This window comes from Spermophilus citellus (assembly GCF_964194105.1).
Source record: "Spermophilus citellus genome assembly, chromosome: 13".
Taxonomy (NCBI): domain Eukaryota; kingdom Metazoa; phylum Chordata; class Mammalia; order Rodentia; family Sciuridae; genus Spermophilus; species Spermophilus citellus.
In genome coordinates, this window is record NC_138193.1 from 79,360,476 (window position 1) to 79,379,471 (window position 18,996).

At 32.3% G+C, this 18,996-nt stretch overlaps 1 protein-coding gene across 2 annotated transcripts in view; it reads left to right on the forward strand.

Moving 5' to 3' along the window:
- The window catches only part of SRBD1 (S1 RNA binding domain 1), a 227,205-nt gene that overhangs the window by 110,545 nt on the left and 97,664 nt on the right, over positions 1 to 18,996 (forward strand). For both annotated transcript variants that reach the window (XM_081265361.1, XM_081265362.1), the window contains exon 15: positions 16,931 to 17,022. In XM_081265361.1, the coding sequence (XP_081121487.1) occupies positions 16,931 to 17,022 (92 nt within the window). The remainder of the gene's footprint in view (positions 1 to 16,930; positions 17,023 to 18,996) is intronic.

Genomic DNA, 18,996 nt, shown 5'->3' on the forward strand with positions numbered 1-18,996 from the left:
CCTTTCAAAAGGAATTGTGGCCTGAATGTGATTATAGCTATCAGTAGCACTTAAACTAACTGCTGAGATGAAACTTTTCTTCTTGGACCCTGCTTATTTCACATATCAATAGAAAAAGAAATCAAGACCATTTCTCCCCCCATCTAAAGGGCCCAGATTTGCTCATTGGTAGCTATACTTTGGATTCAGCTAGATTCGTTAGGGACAGCATTTGATAGAATAATTTTTGACCTTTTGATTTGACAAGAACAATTCAGAAAAACAATTTAGACATGTTCCTGAGGTGATGTTTTCTCTTGCTATGATCATGATCCTTGGCATATGGGGAATGCCTTTGCAAGTCGGCAGCACTTTATAAAGCTTGTGATCCATCTAATGTTATAGTTCAAGCTGCCTGACAGGTGTTTTTATAGGAACTTCTCCTAAAAGACTTTTGCATAAAAACTTTTTTTCAATCGATTTCAGGATTTGTGGGGTAATGCAATGAATTCTGATCTTTGTGACCAAAATGGCTTTCTAGAAGTACAGTAAATTTAGGTATAAACTGTATGAATTTTATGTATCTTTATTCTTTAACCCATTATGTTTTATCATCCCATTTATGGAACATTTAAAAACTTATTAAATTGACCAACAAATATACCACTCATGGTAACTTTAAAATAAGTATGTTTTTAGAATTCTATTAATAAAAGTAATGGTTGAATGATTAGTGATAATATTTTTAAATATTATTAATGATCTCATTGATATTATTAATGATAATAAGTTATACAGTAGGTTCTAGATTATACTTTCCAATATATTTTAATGCACCTGTTTCAATTTCAGAGAGATATTTGCAAAATTGGAAACCTGGGACTTAATGGGTAAATTATGTTTTAGTCTACATCTTTCTAAGTAGCATTTGTTTTTAATGTCTCCCCCAACACACTTAAAAATGGTAGAATAGACTAATTTCAATTGCAGGGTTTTTTTGTGCATACTGTTATGAATTTCTGTGTAATTAAAACTTAATATTTTTAAATCACGACGTTCACATTTGAAGCAGATGTACAGTATACAAACCCCTGCTAATTTAGTTCTGAAAAATTATCCTAGAAATATTTGTTTCTGCAGGTATTTTTTTGGGGGGGGAAGCCTCCCAATGGCCAAATTGGAAATGAAATAGGTGTTTGAAGTTTTTGATTCCAGAAGTCTGAATTCTAAATCTGGGAAATAGGTTTAAAAAGAAGGAAAATGATTTTTAATTTCTTCTTTGTGTGAATATGTTTCTAGTATGTGAAGTTTTGTTTCTTAACCACTAGGTAATGTTAGAAATTAATACATTCTAATTTGCTTATGATGATAGTGACTTATTCTAGGAGAAGAAGGTGCATTCTTTTTACTATCAACATAGCTCCCCAAGATTAGGGTAGTAGATGATTTGGAAGAGTAGACTGCTTATGGGGCTGGGGATATAGCTCATTTGGTAAATATATTTTACCTTAATAATTTTCAAAGCTAAGATGAATTCAAAAGTGGCAGAAACAAGAGTCTAAAGCCTATTTAAATGAGTAAACATAACCTTATACTCTAATCTTCTATTTCCCTATCTTTTTTTTGGAGGAAACCTTTTAAACCTGTTAAATACACAAGACCCAGTGTTCAATCCCCAGCACCACCAAAAAAAAAAAAAAAAAAGTAGACTGCTTAGTGTTGACTGGTTACATTGTTAGTTCTTTATAAACCATTATTAGTATCTTATGTATTATAGTGAAAAAAAAAGTTTAACAGATTTGCCAGTCATGTATATGTGTGAGCTAGCATGTTTTCTTTCTCAACGTTCATCTCTTTTTTCCTCTTTTCCTTTCTCCCATTTAAATGTGGGAAAAAGGTTAATGTCTTTCATTATCATTGTGTAAGAATGCGTATGACTATAAATAATTTGTTTTGTTTCATGAAGACTTTTAAAAATCTTTTACAATTATTTTTAATAAAATAATTTGTAAAGTACACTTAGCAATCCATTGGTTAAAATTACTCAAACATAAGAAATGCCACTATTTATTTTTAATCTAAGACATATTATGTCATACACTTGCATCTCTTTTTTTAATATAATTTTAAATTTTTTTGGTTTTGTAGATGGACAGAATACTTTTACTTTATTTATTTTTATGTGGTGTTGCTGAGGATGGAACCCAGTGCCTCACACATGCTAGGCAAGCGATCTCTCACTGAACTACAGCCCCAGCCCCATATCTCTTTTGTTTTTTAATTTTCAAATGCATATGATTCAAAGTGCATGAACTAATGCTTTAATAGTACTTTAGAGATTATAATTTTACTTGTAATTCTTCCAACTTTGTGTTAGAAAACTTAAAATTAACAGGAAAAATTCATTGGATGCATTTGACATAAAATATTTTAAGGACAACATAAGGTTGTTTTGAACTTATTATGGAATGGAAACTTTATACTTTCATCAAATTTAGGGAAAATAAAACAATCTTAAAAGTTCCTTTAGCAATTGCGTGTAGTTATCATTTGAGATGTTTTCAGCACTGACTGAGAAATCAGGAAGTCTGTGGTTTAAATTTTTCAGGATCAGTTTGTGTTGTAGATTTTCTTTTCATGGGATGTTAAGTATATATTAAATGACAAATATAACTTTTCCTGTCTTTGGAAATTTCAAGAACATGGCTTTAGCTTTGTTTTAAACTATTTTTATATTAGTTCTAATTTTCAAGAATATGTACTTTTAAAATGTAGTATGAATTACATATTTGAACAACCTTCTAAATTTATTTAGTATGTTGTTTTAAAAATTATATAAATATCTATTGGCCAGGTTTTAAGAATTTGGGGAAGGAATTCCCCCCCTCCAAAAAAAGATAGGGAGATAGAAGATTAGAGTATAAGGTTATGTTTACTCATTTGTTGGCTTTATAGACTCTTGTTTCTGCCACTTTTGAATTCATCTTAGCCTTGAGAATTATTAAGGTAAAATATATTTGCACAGAAATTAAGCTTTAAAATTGTCAAGAATATTAAAGAAGATATTAGAAGATTTTGGTGGCTTGAAGAGAGAATTTTCTGAATATGGATTATTTTTAGGTTTCAGAAAATGTTCAGTGATTTTAACAAGCATAGTTGTTTGTGCCTTGTCCCTTGGTTTAATCAAGGAGATTATAACAAATTTCATTAGCCAAGTAATACTTAAAAGCCCTAGTTTATCTTCTTCTTTTTGTGGCCTGGAGAACTGAATGACTGTTCGTATGACTCTATAATGACATTGGAGATTATAATATAATTGTGTCTGACTTGACCTAGTCCTGCTTATTTTTCACTTGAAATACATTTCAAATTGGATTCCAATGAAAAACTTGTCCATTTCTGGTGTTTGTTTATCATTTGCATGACTTTGAACAATAAACATTCCTCAATATGAGTATCACACTTTGTTTTTTCCCACACTCATTTTTTACTCTAAACCTGAGCCCACATTTTTATTTATGTTAATGAAAAACAAATTCCTCTATGTTAATGTGTAAAACAGAAAAACAACTGTTTTTTTGTAAGTCTGGAATCAATTAAGTCACCAAAGCTTATAGGAAAAAGACAGCAGACATGGAAATCATATAAAAATGACTTGTTAACAGAAATGGAAACTTGCAAACTAAATGGCAGACAAGAAATTAAGTTAATTTAGAAATTTTTTATTTTATATTTAATTTTATTTAAAAGTTTATTTTCAAGCTGTAGAATATATATATGAGATTTCTCTTAGTCCTTCTATGACTGTGGTTCTATTCTAATTGGCATTTTTGTCCTATTTGTGCTGTATATTTTAATTGGACTTAGAAGATCTGATAATATGAAGATCAGAAATTACATAGTTGAAAACAGAGTTGAAGAACAATGTTTGCCAGGTGATTAGACAGCAACAAGACACCGAAAGCTCCATGGAGTTGTTTCAGGGTAAAAATAGGTACAAGGTATATGGCAAATAAATAAAGTTAGTGGTATGGTCCTGGGGAGTAAAAATGTTGTAGAAGGAAAAAGAAATAACTTACTTCATGATCGAGAATTAGGTCATGAATATTTTATATGCTTCTAAAGTTCTTAAATTTATACTACTTTGTTAAAAGATGACTAACTTGAATCTAAGTGGAGCCCTGGTTCTTGTTTGTGCTTCACCTTATGAGGTATTAGAAGAAATCAGGTAGATTCAAAGTATCAGGATTTGGCCCAGTGATCCTTTTGTATATTCTAATAGAGTAAAAAACCTAAATAATACTGAATTTCATTTTCCCATGGACATATTGTATCATTAGCCATGTACTGATCATTCAAGTGAATCCTCGTTTGTTTAGTGTCTGATGTACTTGACCAGATAGATTATTTGTATGCTTCTCTAGCATCTCTAGTTTTGAGTAGCCTTAACACCATTACCATATCTGAGACTCAGGTTTGAGGGAAAGGCATCATACTAATTGTGTCAGCCTCCAGGAACAAAAATGTTAATTGACTAACAAGCTCTTTTTAAAAAGCCTCCAAAGTGCTGTCATTATTGGGAAAATCTATGCAGAAAGAAGATTGGGAAGAAAGGTATGGGCAGAGAGACTATATCTGAGTAGAAGGAAGACTGGCCTAACAATCCAGAGAAAAGGTTTTATTTCTTGGGTCTTAGTTTTACCACTTGGTTTCAGATTATTTTGGTCTGATTATTTAACTCTTTCTCATTCTCTTATTCCCAAAATAAGAGATTACTTATTTCTGATTTTCTCATTGGGTATAAATACTAAAATGAGTTGGATTGAGTTAGTAGCACTTTTAGAAAGCTATAAGTACAGCCATGTTTCACATAATCACATTTTGGTCAAGGATAAACTGTGTGTACAGCAGTGTCCCATAGTATTATATTACTCAGTGATGCTGTAGTGATAATAGTTGTGTAGGTTACAGTCTGTGTTGTTAACACATGACAAAATCACCTAATGACACATTTTTCAGAAGGTGTTCCTGTCATTAGAAACATACAACTGCACAACTGTTATGCAGGTGAAGATTCATATTATTTACTTTAGAATAACTGAAAATGACCTCGAGAAAATAATACATGCTCATAGACTAAACAAAGAATTCTGTGGCCATTGCTCTCTCTGCATAGAAGGAGCTAGTTTGACCAAATTGTTATACAGACAGGGCATGGACAGGTGCCATTATACTTCACTATTTTCCTTTTTTCTGAGAGCCTTGAATGGAATGTTTCTCTGGGCAGCAAATCCTTGGCACCACAGCTTTGTTCTCATAGTGGCAACTGGCATTGGACTGATTTAACTGAGTCTGAGGTTTGCTCTTTTCAGAATGTTCTCTTCAGGCAGCTTCTGTGTGGCTGACATAACCACATGCTTCCACTGCTTTTTCTGCCTTCTAGCACCACATGTGAAGCTAAGACATTCTGACACCTGCCATTTGGAACCTTTACTTGCTGAAAAATGTCAAGATTTCAAGACAAGATGAGGACAGATGTAACTGATCATCCTTCCCTGTCTCAGGAGTAGGCATAGGTGGTCGTTCATAGATGGATGCATTGCTGAAATGGTACAGTTCGGTTATTTTGGAGTGCCTACACTGGTTTTGTGTATTTCTTTCTTATAAGCTATGGTTTTAGTGATTATTTTCTGGCTTTCACTAGAGAAATGATGAGAGTTGGGAGATGGTTCTCATTTTTACTCCTCATTTTTATGAAAACCTCACCAGGAAATTGTGGAGCTTTATAGATCTGCTTCTGTTAATGATCATACTGTATTAATGGTGCACACACTGATGACTCTCAAATCCTAAATCTTCAGGAGTAAGATCTCCTATTTGAGATCCTTGCTGCTTCCTATTCTTTCTTCATCTTGTGCCATCTATGTGTTCTAAGACAAGAGGGTTTGATTGAGGAAGGAAGTTGAACTCTGATTTAAAAAACTATTATTATTATTGTTAGGGTAAGATGTTCAAATGACTTTCATCTCTTTGAATTACAAAAAACATGAGGAGGTTAGATAAGATACCCTAATAGTTATGTTATTGGAAGGCAGAACATTTTGAGAGATTATGGATCCCATATGAAATTGTATCCACTGGTATCTCTTTTTGAAAAACAGCTGTTCAAGTGACTTTAAGTGGCATAGTGGAAAAGGGAGAATGAATATTGGCCAATAGGCTTGTCCCCTGTAGTATAACTTATAGAGAATAGTAAAGTATAAAATCCATCTTTAGCAATTGTAAAGCAGTGGTGATGAATGACATTATCAATAAAATTCATGAAATGCAACATAAATATTTGAAAACATTTTGTAGTGCAACCCTTGTAGTTCTTTAGTAACACAGCTTCTTGCTTAGGGTTCTAGTCGACTTGAAATAAAGAAAGATGTTTGTCACACATTTAAATGGTCTTTCTTCATGTTTTAACTGGATCTGTCATTTTTAATAGCTTTTTCCTATAGACTCACAGAACATGTGTCTCAGGTTATAGTTATTGCATCATATGTGTCTTCATCTTAGGGTTTGCTTTTTTGGATATAGGTAATCATCAGTAATAGACAGTGTATTACTTTGAGTTCCTTTCTGTATATAGCCTTACCAGATTGTTGTTATTTGTGTTCTTGATGATTATTATTCTGATTGAAGTGAGATATAATCTCAGTGTAGTTTAAAGATATTGAAAATTTTTTTCATAGAATTGTTCTTTTTAAAAGTGTCTTTTAATTTCACCTGTCCATTGATTGAATGGGTTATTTTTCAATTTTAAGTGTGGTTATTTGCTTTTTGGTTTTAAGCTTTTTTAGTTCTTTAGATATTAATCCTCTATTGAAAGAATAGCTGGCAAATATTTTCTTCCTTTCTGTCAGCTGTCTCTTCATGGAAATCTGGATTTTCATAGAACATTCAGTATTGTTTCTACTTGAACCAAACACGTTTTCCATTTCTTAAAGCTCATTTTATATATTTGCAAGTTATGATTCTAGACAAGATTTGAACTGTAGCCATCACCTTTGGTTTCTGCAAATTCCTTGCGTTAGTGATACAGAAACTGAGGGTAGGACCCAGAAATATGTATATAATTTTTTTTAATAGCTGTCAGTAGACCTTTATTTTATTTATTTATATATGGTGCTGAGAATCAAACCCAGTGCCTCACACATGCCAGGCAACTGCTCTACCATTGAGTCACAACCCCAGCCCAGCAAGCCCTCCAGCTGATTCTTATGCAAGCCAACACTTGAGAACTATTATCTAAAATCAAGGAAACTTAAATGGAGATGTGGATTTGTCTTGGTAGTTTATATACATTCAGACTACCCTCTTTCTGTAAATGCAGGAAAGGTTCGAATTAAGGATTGTTCTAGTAGAGTTAAAGGAAATTACAGGGCAATGGAAATAAAAATAAACTGGTCTTTCACGTACTTGATATGTCCCCCCCTCCCATTCTGAGAAGCTTTATGATTGTGGTGTTTGTGTGCCACATATGTTAGTAAATTCCTGTGTTCTTTTAGGCTAGCTGTTAGTTAACGAACATAGAATAAACAGATTGATTTGCCATAACGATAGTGGAAGTTTAGATTCTTGAAAGGAATTATTTCTCCTAAATATTTACACAGTATAATATAGAAAAGCCAGAAATGTGCAGTGATCCCCAAAAAGTAAAGATTTGAGTACAGATGAAGGAGTAAATGGAATAGCCAGCTGGACCGAGCATATCATTCTCTCTCTCTCCTTCTTCTCTGTGTACTTTGTATACGGGGTAAAAATGGGAGTTCATAACCCACTTGAATCAATCTGTGAAATATGGTATATTAAGAACTATGTAATGTTTTGAACAACCAACAATAAAATAAAAAAAAAACAAACCACAATTAGAAAAGGAGTTAATCTAGTGTAGTGGTCTTACACACAGCTTGTCTTTCAGGATTCTTTTCAGCATTAGCTGTGTATAGCAAAAAGACATTCTCAAAGTGGAGGATGTTCCAGAACAGGGCTTGGGGCTCCAACCTGAAGGCTATTGGTGGGTATTAGATCCAGTTTGTAGATAGGGTCTTCCTTGACAAGAGAGATAATGATTTATACTGAAGCATAAGTTCCCTTGAAAGGAAAGTAGAAGTTGTTGGGGGGAGGGGTAGAACAAAGGTAAGAAAGGCAATAACAGGAGAAGTGGGAACCAAGGCATGAAAACTGATAAATGTGTGTCATTTGTAAATGGAATTAAGATTGTTAACATTGTTAACAGGGGACTGGGCGCAGTGACGCACACCTGTAATCCCAGAGACAGGAGGATTTTGAGTTTAAAGCTAGCCTCTGCAAAAGCGAGGCACTAAGCAACTCAGTGAGACCCTGTCTCTAAATGCAATACAAAGTGGGAATGGGGATGTGGCTCAGTAGGCAAGTGCCCCAGAGTTCAATTCCTGGTACCAACAAAACAAAACAAAGCAAAACAAAACAAAACAAAAAGATTGTTAACAGGGGGCTGGGGTTGTGGTTCAGTGGTAGAGCACTTACCTAGTATGTGTGAGTGAGGCACTGGATTCAATACTCAGTACCACATAAAAACAAACAAACAAATATATAAATAAAATAAAAGTTATTGTGTTCATCTTTTTAAAAAAAAGATTGTTAACAGTACTGTTTAGGAAAGTGTTAGATAGTGTAGTACAAACTATTGTTATTTCCCAAACTATTCTTATATACGTAAAAAGAACTAAGCTATTTGTTGTTGACAAACTGTATATCTGCTTCTCTCTTTTTAGTTGTTAGTTTTCTGTTTCTCTTTTAATTGGGGTTTTCTTTATTGTTCTTTTAAAAAGTTTTTTGAGCCCTTATTAGAAAAATATTAGAATATTATATCCTTTCAGTTGGTCATTTTGATTCTGATTTCTGTCATTGGATAAATAACAAAGGAGTAGAATACTGCATAGTAAGTTTTATTCTAACAAATCTGTGACATAGAGATCTGAAGTCCTCATATTTATTAGCAGACCAACTTCCATAGTTGCATTTAAGTGAAAACCAGCAGCAACAACAATTAAAACAGAATAGAAGGGTTAGAAGAGTAAATGAAGCCGACTTTTCCTTTTGTAAGAAAACTTTATTATTTACAATAATGTCTATATAGAATTATTACTAAACAAGAATAAATATATTCATAGAATAGCATTTGAACAAGAATAAACAAATACAGTTAATAGGAATAAATGTAAATTAAATACATAAAAAATTGACATTCTGGGCTGGGGTTGTGGCTCAGTGGCAAAGTGCTTGCCTCAAAAGTAGGAGGCACTGGGTTTGATCCTCAGCACCACATGAAAATAAATAAGTAAAATAAAGGTATTGTGTCCATCTACAACTAAAAAAATATTTTTTTAAAAATTAACACTCTGGAGTCAACTATAAGAAGGACTATACTTTTGAGTATGTTGTGGGGGAATGGCAGGTAGTTTTACATATCATGTTTTTTAGGTCAATAAAAAAATTATTGGCCAAATAATATTCTAATTGTAAAGTTAGATCAGCTTCAACCTTTAGAATTTCTAGCCCTCTGAGTTTTTGTATCTTGTTAATGGTGAACCTGGAGCATTTGTAGTATTGCTGCAGACAACAGTTTTTTCCATAGATAGTGTCTCACTTCTTAAATGTTTATTCCTGTCTCAGAATCAGTGACATCCTTGCCCTTTGCTTAATCTAGTGCCACTTGTGCATTCATTCAGCCTCTGGTCTTCAGGCTCCCTTTATGGTGACGTATAGTACTTATAACAAGTTCATGTTGGTCATATATATATGAATATATATGAATATATATATATATGTATGTATGTATATGTATATGTATATATATGAAAAAAGAAAGGATTTCTCAAAAGGAGAGGAGAAGATAATGAAGGAAAGTAGGAAGGAAATAAAAGAGATGCTTAACTGTAGAAAGTAATGGAGAATGACAAATTTTCTCCTGCCATTCTTTGTCAGAAATTGCTTCTGCCTCAGTAGATGTTCTCTCTCAATCTACAGATTGGGGACAAGCTTTCTGTCTTCTTTGTCCTTTAGTTGTTGATTTTCTTTCCCCTATGATGGATTTGAAGGTACTATTGAATTTGTCATTTCTGTCATTGAATGGTCCACTGACAGCAGTAAAAGTGATTTAAATGTCGTGTTTTGACACATTGTGGCACACTGTAAAGGCTCAACATCATTGTGAACATAAAATTGTGATGCTAAGTAGGAGAGATGGATTTTCTGGTAAAATACTATTTTTTTTTTTCCTCCCCCTAATAACAGCAGGATTGGTAGCTAGTTCTTTGAGAAACTCCAAAACCCAAACTAAAGTTCTACTCAGTAGTTGCTAGTTTGGATCTTTCCTTTTTGGCTTATTTTGTGCCTGGAAAGTATTCTTTTCATCCATTGTGGTATGGGGCACTGGAGGAAAATAACTAAAGGAATTCTGTTCTGCTCAAAGACTGCTGTGTGGAAAAGATGATAGATGCCCATATGGGATTACATGCAGATCCTCTGGTAGGCTTTTCAAATTCTCTAGGCTTATTATGGATCCTCCAGGTTATAACTGCATCATTGCTCAAGTTATTCTCTTTGGAAAATGGTTATCTTTTTAAAATTACAGTTAAAGGCTTTTTTTAAAAAATTAAAAACTGGCAATCGAAGAATTGCTTCTAACTAATGTTCCACCAGGTGGTGCTAGTGTTACACATCTAACAATAAACTGCTTTGGTGCCATTGAAATAACCCAGATTGTGTATTTTCTTTCTTTTTCTGCTTACCTTACTGTTTTCTTCACATACACTACTTTCCTGGTACACTGTTGCATCACCTCACTTCTTTTATGTTATGGATAATGGTTTTATTGTGCCTTCGTGATCATGAGGGATAACTTGGGAGATGGATTCAGGAAGCCAAGGACTAAGTAAAACATATGGGTGTATAATATGTACTTTCTTGAAAATTTTTCCTCATATATTTGTTTCTCATGTGACCTGTGTGTAAAATTTGAAAACTTATTGTTGAGTTTTCTGCTTAGCTACTTTTATTTTATCATATCATAAAACATCATTAAGATCTAGAGATCATTATAAACTGAACTAAATGTTCAGAGGTTATTATTAACAAATGATACATTTACCCAGATTAACATTAAAATTAATTTTAAAAGAAAGTTTGGCAACATTTAAAAAATATTGGCCATTGTCCAGTGCCAGATTTCTTGATTAGTTAATAACTATGCTTAAATTTCAACCTTATTACAAATGAACATTACATGGTTATTAAAGAAAATTTAAAAAAATTGAAATTAAAGTAATAATTTATTTTTTAAGTACAATTTAGAGTACATAAACTTTTTTCTTTTTGTGAATATATTTATTTTAAAACTATCATAATTTTATAATTAGTTTTTTCTCTTAGTAATATATCTTGAATATTTTGTGAAAATATTTTACAACAATAATTTTTAATAACAACATACTTTTCCATTTAATAAACTATATTGATATGCATCTTGATTTTCAGTTTTTTTTGGTCACTGCTCTGCTATGATGAATAGTGCTATTTAATTTTGTGGGGTTTTATTTCTTTTACATAAATTCTTTATAATAGTGCAGAGAGAATGTACACTTTTCTGACTTTTGCTATAATTATCAGATTACCACCCAAGAGTTCTATTTCTATAGTTAATCATGTCTACCAGTATTTGATTTTGTTTGTTTCACTATAGTCTCTTTATCAGCAGATTACCTTAGTTTTTAAAGAGACTGGATATTGTGCATTTGAGATTCCTTGGAGTGGTGATCATCATTAAACATAGGAATTTAAAATAGCTTTGATATTTTCTTCGAACTGTATTCTTTAAGCATTGAATCCTAGAGGCTCTTCTAGGTATGGTGGTTTGATTTTGACCCTTTCTCCTTTTTCTAAAATACTAACAGCTATCCTTTCATACTTAAGAACAGATTTTTAAAAAATATATTTATTTTTATTCCAATTTATTATATATGACAGTAGAATATGTTACAATTCATATTATACATATAGAGCACAATTTTTCATATCTCTGGTTGTGTACATTCAGAACAGATTTTAATATCTGTTTGTTAATATTGTTAAAGTGCTTTCTATTACTTGTTGAAGACTAACTCATTTAGCCTCCCTCAATATGAATGTTTTTATTCTGAAAACTTGCAAGAACAGGTTTTAAATAAGTTATTTTTAAACTTCAGTTAGGGCTGGCATGTAGTTCAGTGGTAGAGTGCTTGCCTGGCATGCACACAGGCCATGGACTCCATCCCCAGCACAGCAAACAAACAAAACAAAAACATTGCATTTAATGTAATAGCTATTTAGTGCATATTTTTTTGTAGACAGGGAGAAAAGGAAGGTGCTACATGTTGACGGGGCTTGAGGAATTCTAGTATACTTTTATGAAGTATTAAAAACATCAACTTGTATTAGTTTAGGAAACATACTAGCAATTTTTTTTATCTTACTAAGTAATTATATTTTCATTTAAGAAAATTACCTGTAAATTGAATTTTCCTCTTAACAAAAGGAAGCATATAATTTATTTTAAATCAGAAGTAATAACAAAGTTATTTTGATATTTGGGAAACAGAAGGAAGAGGAGATTCATACAGAGACTTTGTGTAACCTTAAGAATGAATTTGAAAACTATTAGCCCAATAGCTTTAACAACCAAGCAAGCTAGTTTTCTTTTGTGAAAAGAATCTCATCCTCCCATCTCAACTTGGTTAAAAACAAAAACAAAACAGAAAAGATTCTTTTACTATTTGAATGAATTGTCACTCTAAGAGAAGTACTCACAAATCTGATTTTAAAAGCTCTATCAATATAGTCTATCATGGTAGAAGAGACGTAAGAAATGTGGAGGTATCAATTCTGAAATTTAAATGTATATATTTGAAAAAAAACAAAAGATATTGGTTAATGATAAGTGTTATATAAGTTATACTGTTGAATTTTATTAAAATAACCAAATATAGCATTTTGACATAGGAGTTTGGGGAAATATTTTAAAAGAATTTAAAGGGAATTTTTCCATGTTGTAGATGTTTTACTTGCTTTTTAGATTATGAAGGTAGTTTATTTACTTAGAAAGATCCAAAGAGACCCTAAAATAGTACTTAACCAGATAACATACTTTTAAAATTATCATTTTAATTTTAGAGAATTAGCATATTAACATATGTCTGACTTCGGTGTTAGCTTCTGAAACATATTTTCATATATTTAAAGCTCTAGATACCTATTTATCTATTTAGGTGTTTGTCTGAACTGGTGCAATTTGAAGGACTTTCAGAGTACTGTAATATTCTTGAAACATTTGTTCAATTACAACTTTGTCAGTTAAAGTCCCCTAAAATAATAAATTCTGCTTAGTCTTTTTTGCTTTTTGGTAAAACATGTAAAATAATCGAATTGCTAAGATTTGGAGCCTAACTTTTTTATACTGGAGAGAAATTTCTTTTTTTAAATTGAAATACTTATTAAATCATTAGATATATGATTTTTACACAAAGTTCACTTTTACTTTTCTCACTGTGTTAGACATAGTTGTATGTCTAACACAGTGAGAAAAAATTTCCCAATAGTTTATTGGAAAACTTCCCATTAAACAGAAGTTACCTTATAAATCTAGTATGCTTTCTGCTGAATGAAAAGGTGGGGAGGGGTGCATTGAAGCTTTTGTTCCTAGCAATTTCTCCTGGAAGAAATCATCACCACTCTCAGTTTGATTTGTTTCATTTAATTCTTGCCACATATACTTCTTGGGTCCTTATATGTTTTATATTGAAGTAATCAGTGTTGAGACTTTTCTGTTCATTTAGATTATTTAAGCTTTCTGATCTGTGCTTAGTTCTGAGCTGTTTATTGGTCCCATATTATTCAATAACTAAAGCATATGAAATTTACTACATTTTGTATTGATTTAATATTAATGTTAATCTAAAATCTTTGGGTGCAGTGTGTCACATCTGTTTTGTATTCTTCTGTTTAAAAGGAGTGGCAGTGTGGTATTTGAAGGAATATTTATTATCTGAGTGTTTTTCTTTGCAACAGTTTCCCTCAGTCCATTGAGAATTATAACTTCAGGAGACAGTGAATCACCAGCAAATTCTCAGGTACCCAACAGCTAAAAGCCACAGTTAGTTAGAATTTTAATTTACCATTTAAGTTCCCTTTGTTTATATACTTGTAACTTTGGAGGATTTATAAAACATTCTTTTCTCCAAACAATAGGTTTAGCTTATGCTTCATGGATACTCTAGTTTTTTAGAAAAGATTTGATTAGATTGATTGTTGATTTGTGTTTGAAATGGCTACTGAATATTCTTATCCTGTGGTGGTGCTTCATAATCTTTTGGGGAGGTCTTGAATTTCTTGAAGTATAATGAGCGAAAGGTGTAAGCCCTCTTCCTGGGGTGAGTTGGAGAATACATAAGTACAAATATTTTACCACAGTTTCAATTAATCCTGCTTCTCTCTGTCTAGTGTCCAAGGGTTCCAGGTTTAGAAGTACTGAATTGAAAAATCACTTCTAGTTTACTAGTTTTACCATCATATTATTATGCCACGTAAAGAGTTCTTTTTTTACTTCAAGCTTTATTTAATATATTTTTTCCTTGATCATTATATAGTACAAGGCACACATAATTTAAATCTTATTTTGGTGAAAAAACATAATTTTCTTTTAATTGTAAAGTTGAATTTATGAAATTATTGACATGCTTGACCTTCTATGTGCTTCAGGCTCTATCTTAAGATACTTAAAAACAACAACATCAACAAAAAAACACAACAACTCATTTTGCATCAGAGATGAAGACAATGGAAGAAAAATATGAGTTCTTATGAAGACAGTAGCTCTTTAGAAAAGATATTGTGTTTATTGTTTTGCATAAAAATACAGGTTCTCTTGGGCTGGGGATGTGGCTCAAGCATAATGTGCTTGCCTGGCATATGTGGGGAGCTGGGTTCTATCCTCAGCACCACATAAAATAAAATAAAAGATGTTGTGTCCACCGAAAACTGAGAAATAAATATTAAAAAAATTCTCTCTCTTTAAAAAAAATAAAAATAAAAAAATAAAAAATACAGGTTCTCATTTTAACCCATTTTTGTCCAATTGTCTCAGATGTGGAATACCTGGAAAACTTAAATTGAGCCACAATTGTATATTTACCTTCTAGGTAACTTTGAAATAATATTTGAGTATTTATTTTATGTTCACACAATTGAAAACTTGGGACTTAATGAGTTCATAAAAGACTGTGAAACTATTTAGTAACTACTAGGTTGTTCTGGTTAAGAGCTCAAACTTGAGGATCAAGTTAGGGTCTAAATCCAGCTCAATTGCTTACCTTGGGCTTACTGGTCACTTATAAAATAGATCTAATTCATTAAATGAGATAATTTCTGTAAAGTAGTTGGTTTTATATTTTGTACAAAATATGCTCTCAGTTATCTCTTACTGTATGGTGTTAATGAGAAGCAGGGTAATCAGCCATGCTTTCCAATTGCAGTGTTCATTTTTCCTATCACAAAATTTAGGATAGTGGATTGCAAAAAGATAAGTCTTCACGTTCTCAAGAATAATCTTTTAAAGTCTTAGTGGCTTATAGTTGTCAAAATTCAATCAAGGACTGTGGATATGGCTCAAGCGGTAGCGCACTTGCCTGGCATGTGTGCGGCCCGGGTTCGGTCCTCAGCACCACATACAAAGGTGTTGTGTCCGCCGAAAACTAAAAAATAAATATTAAAAAAGTTCATTCTCTCTCTCTCTCTCTAAAAAAAAAAAAAAAAAATTCAATCAAAAGTTCTCCAAAGACAAGGGGGTAGTAAACCAACTTTTCCCCTTGTTATTTCTCAGTGTTCACTTATTACACTGGGGTAGTATATTAATAAGTTATCCACTGAACTTGTTTCATGTAATCAAAGTAAATATAGAGGAGCAGAGGAAGGGAGAGATTGTTAAGAATGGATTATAAATTGAGCACCGACACATATCTGCTTTTGAATCTTGACACCTACGTGGTCCTGTGGTATAAAACCATAGGTCTTGTATATAATTTGGATAGATAACATTTCTTTGTACATTATGTCATAAAGGAGAACTCTAATTTTAAAATGTTTGATGAACTGTAGAAATGCCAACCAGCATGCAAAAGTCAGCTGTATGAGAGTGTTCCAGTTATAGTTCGTGAAGTTTCTGGAGCCACAGGAGAAAGGAAAAGGAAGATTTATATGATACTTTGATTAAAGAAATTACAAAATGAAATGGTGAAAGGATCAAATCCAATGAAAGGATAATTTCAGGCCCTCCTGAAAAAAAGGGTCTTTTGCTCTTTGTTTTTCATGTTGTGGTTATTATGAATAAATAACCAAATAATAACAATAGTCGTAATTACGGCAATTTGTGTGGGTGGGGATATGTCCTCATATGCACCCATCTACACAGGAATAAATGTCAGCCAGCAATGAATTCTAAACACAGGAGAAACTAAGTGTATTCTGAACATTTTGAAATTTATTTTCAGGGAAAAGTATTCATTGTGTTCATCTATAAACTTTCTCTTATTATCAGCGAGAGAGAAAATAACAGAATGAATTTATCCTGGATATAACCCCATGTGTTTTCTATGTGGAAGAAAACAAACATTGCTTAATATAACTTTGTATTGATGAAATACTAAATGCTTTGGTATCATTGAGGTATAAAGAGAGCACTTTACCTGAGTGTGTGTGTGTTTTATGATATGGTGATATGTGTATATATAGATAGATAGGTAGATCTTCTGAGTTTTATTTATTTATGTTCTTTGGCTAGGTAGAAAGTTTGGAAAACAATGTTTTCCCCTTTTTTTTTCTTTTTTCTTTTCAGTATCACCAGTGAAGCAGGAGCATCAATCTACAGTGTTAGTCCTGAAGCTAACAAAGAGATGCCAGGGCTAGATCCTAATTTAAGAAGTGCAGGTAAGAAACTGTGGTCCATCACAAAAACATGTCATTTTGATATTTGGGACTTGCATGTGTGCCAAGCTGAATATTTTCAATACCCAAGAAACTTTAAAAGATATACCACATGCCCAAGAATTGGCATAATAGAAGGAAAGTGGTTGATTTTACTAATAATTGGAATTATGGAAAAGAAGAATAATACTGTCCCATTTTTAAAGAACATTACATAGTACTCTTAGAGAACAGTAAAAAATTAACCCAAAAAGTATTTAGAAAATCAAATTCCAGAGAGTTTAATAATAAAAATAACAGAATATATTTTATTACTATTACAAAATATAATTATAGGCTTTTGGCAATAAGTAATATTTTAACATAAAATTTTTTGTAGTACAAATGCATGCATATACAGTCTTTCAGTTTACTGCTAAATATTTGTCAAGTGCTTTGTCTCTCGTGGGTTAATAATAGAGGTTGTCATTTGATAGTGTATTGCCTTTAAAAGCCTACTTTTATTTTAGTAGTATTTGATTGCTTTAATTTCTGTGATGTGGAATATTTTATTTCAAGAAGTTTGAATACTTTCATACATCAAGTAGAAACAGTTGTGTCAAGCAAAATATTAGATCTGGTCGGAGCATTTTTCTGTGTAATGGAAGGATATTAGATCACTTTGTTACTAATAGGCCTTTCATTTAATTTTTTTCTTTAAAGTATCACTTCAGTTTTCATTGGCTGTTCTTGAAATCTATACCTAGAGATATATTTTTGAGCAGTTTTCCATTAATCTAAAGCTAAAAAGTTCTTTTTCAAACATTCAAAAGGCCTTGTAGTTTCTCTTCAGTTGTTTCTTCCATAACACAATTCCTTGTCTAAAATTATCATCTTCTCAAACTCAAACTTCCAGTTCAACATCTTGCTTCTTCTGTGAAGCTGTTTCTATCACATGCGCTTAACCTGGTCTTTGCCTCCTTACCATGTGCTTTTGGTGTTTGCCCTGTAATAACAATAGTGATGATAATGGTAGGAGGAGTAGAAATAGTAATCATAGTAAGAGTTTCTAATTCCAATCTTTCTTAAGTACTTAATATGTATAAAACATTGTGAGAAATAATTTATCAGGATTATTTTATTTTATCCTCACAGTTGCCCTATAAGACATCATTATTATTCCTACTTTACAGATGAGAAAACTAAGGCTTAAAGGGCCACATAGCCAGTAAGTGTGTATGTAATATTTATGTACGTAATGTTTATAAAAGAATGATGTTTTCTTTATAAATAATAAAGTCCAGAACTTCCCAAATTAGCATTGAAAAGATATCGCTTTTTCTGGAAGGCAGCAGTCCTCAGTCCTTCCACTGCTTGAGGGATTGCTGTTTCTTCCTAACCCTTGTCCATGTGGCTGCACAACTGTTAAAGAATTATAGGTGGGACCAGATTACAACATTCTATCAAGACTCTATGAAAGAAGACCATAATAAAAAAGGGAATTACTATGTGACTTGAATTAGTTTGTGATTCTCATCCCTTCCTTGAGAATCACAAGATATATCTCAACTTGCTGCTGTGTGGCAATGATGATCTTTAATCCATATCAACTCAAAACATCTACCTGGACCCTTAGAGTCTTTAAAGTCTAGGTCTGAAGGCAGATATTCAAACAAGCTTCAAGTCTCCATTGTTGGCTTCCAAGGGCTTACTTCCTTTTCCTTTTTTGTTTTTTATTTTTGTAGTGTAGGTCCTTATACATGCTAGGCTCTACCTCTGAGTTCCACCCACAGCCCCCACTTCCTTTTGAGTCCTGTTTCTCATTGGGAATCTTCCTCTTTTGTAGTACTTCATGCCAAAAATGACTTTGTACTTTGAGACCTGAGCTACCTATGAGTATGGGATTTACCTTTAAACCTTGCTGTGGTTTGGGTGTTTGTCTGCTGAAGATTCATGTGCTAGAAACTCAGTCCTTAGTGTAGTGATGTTAACACGTGG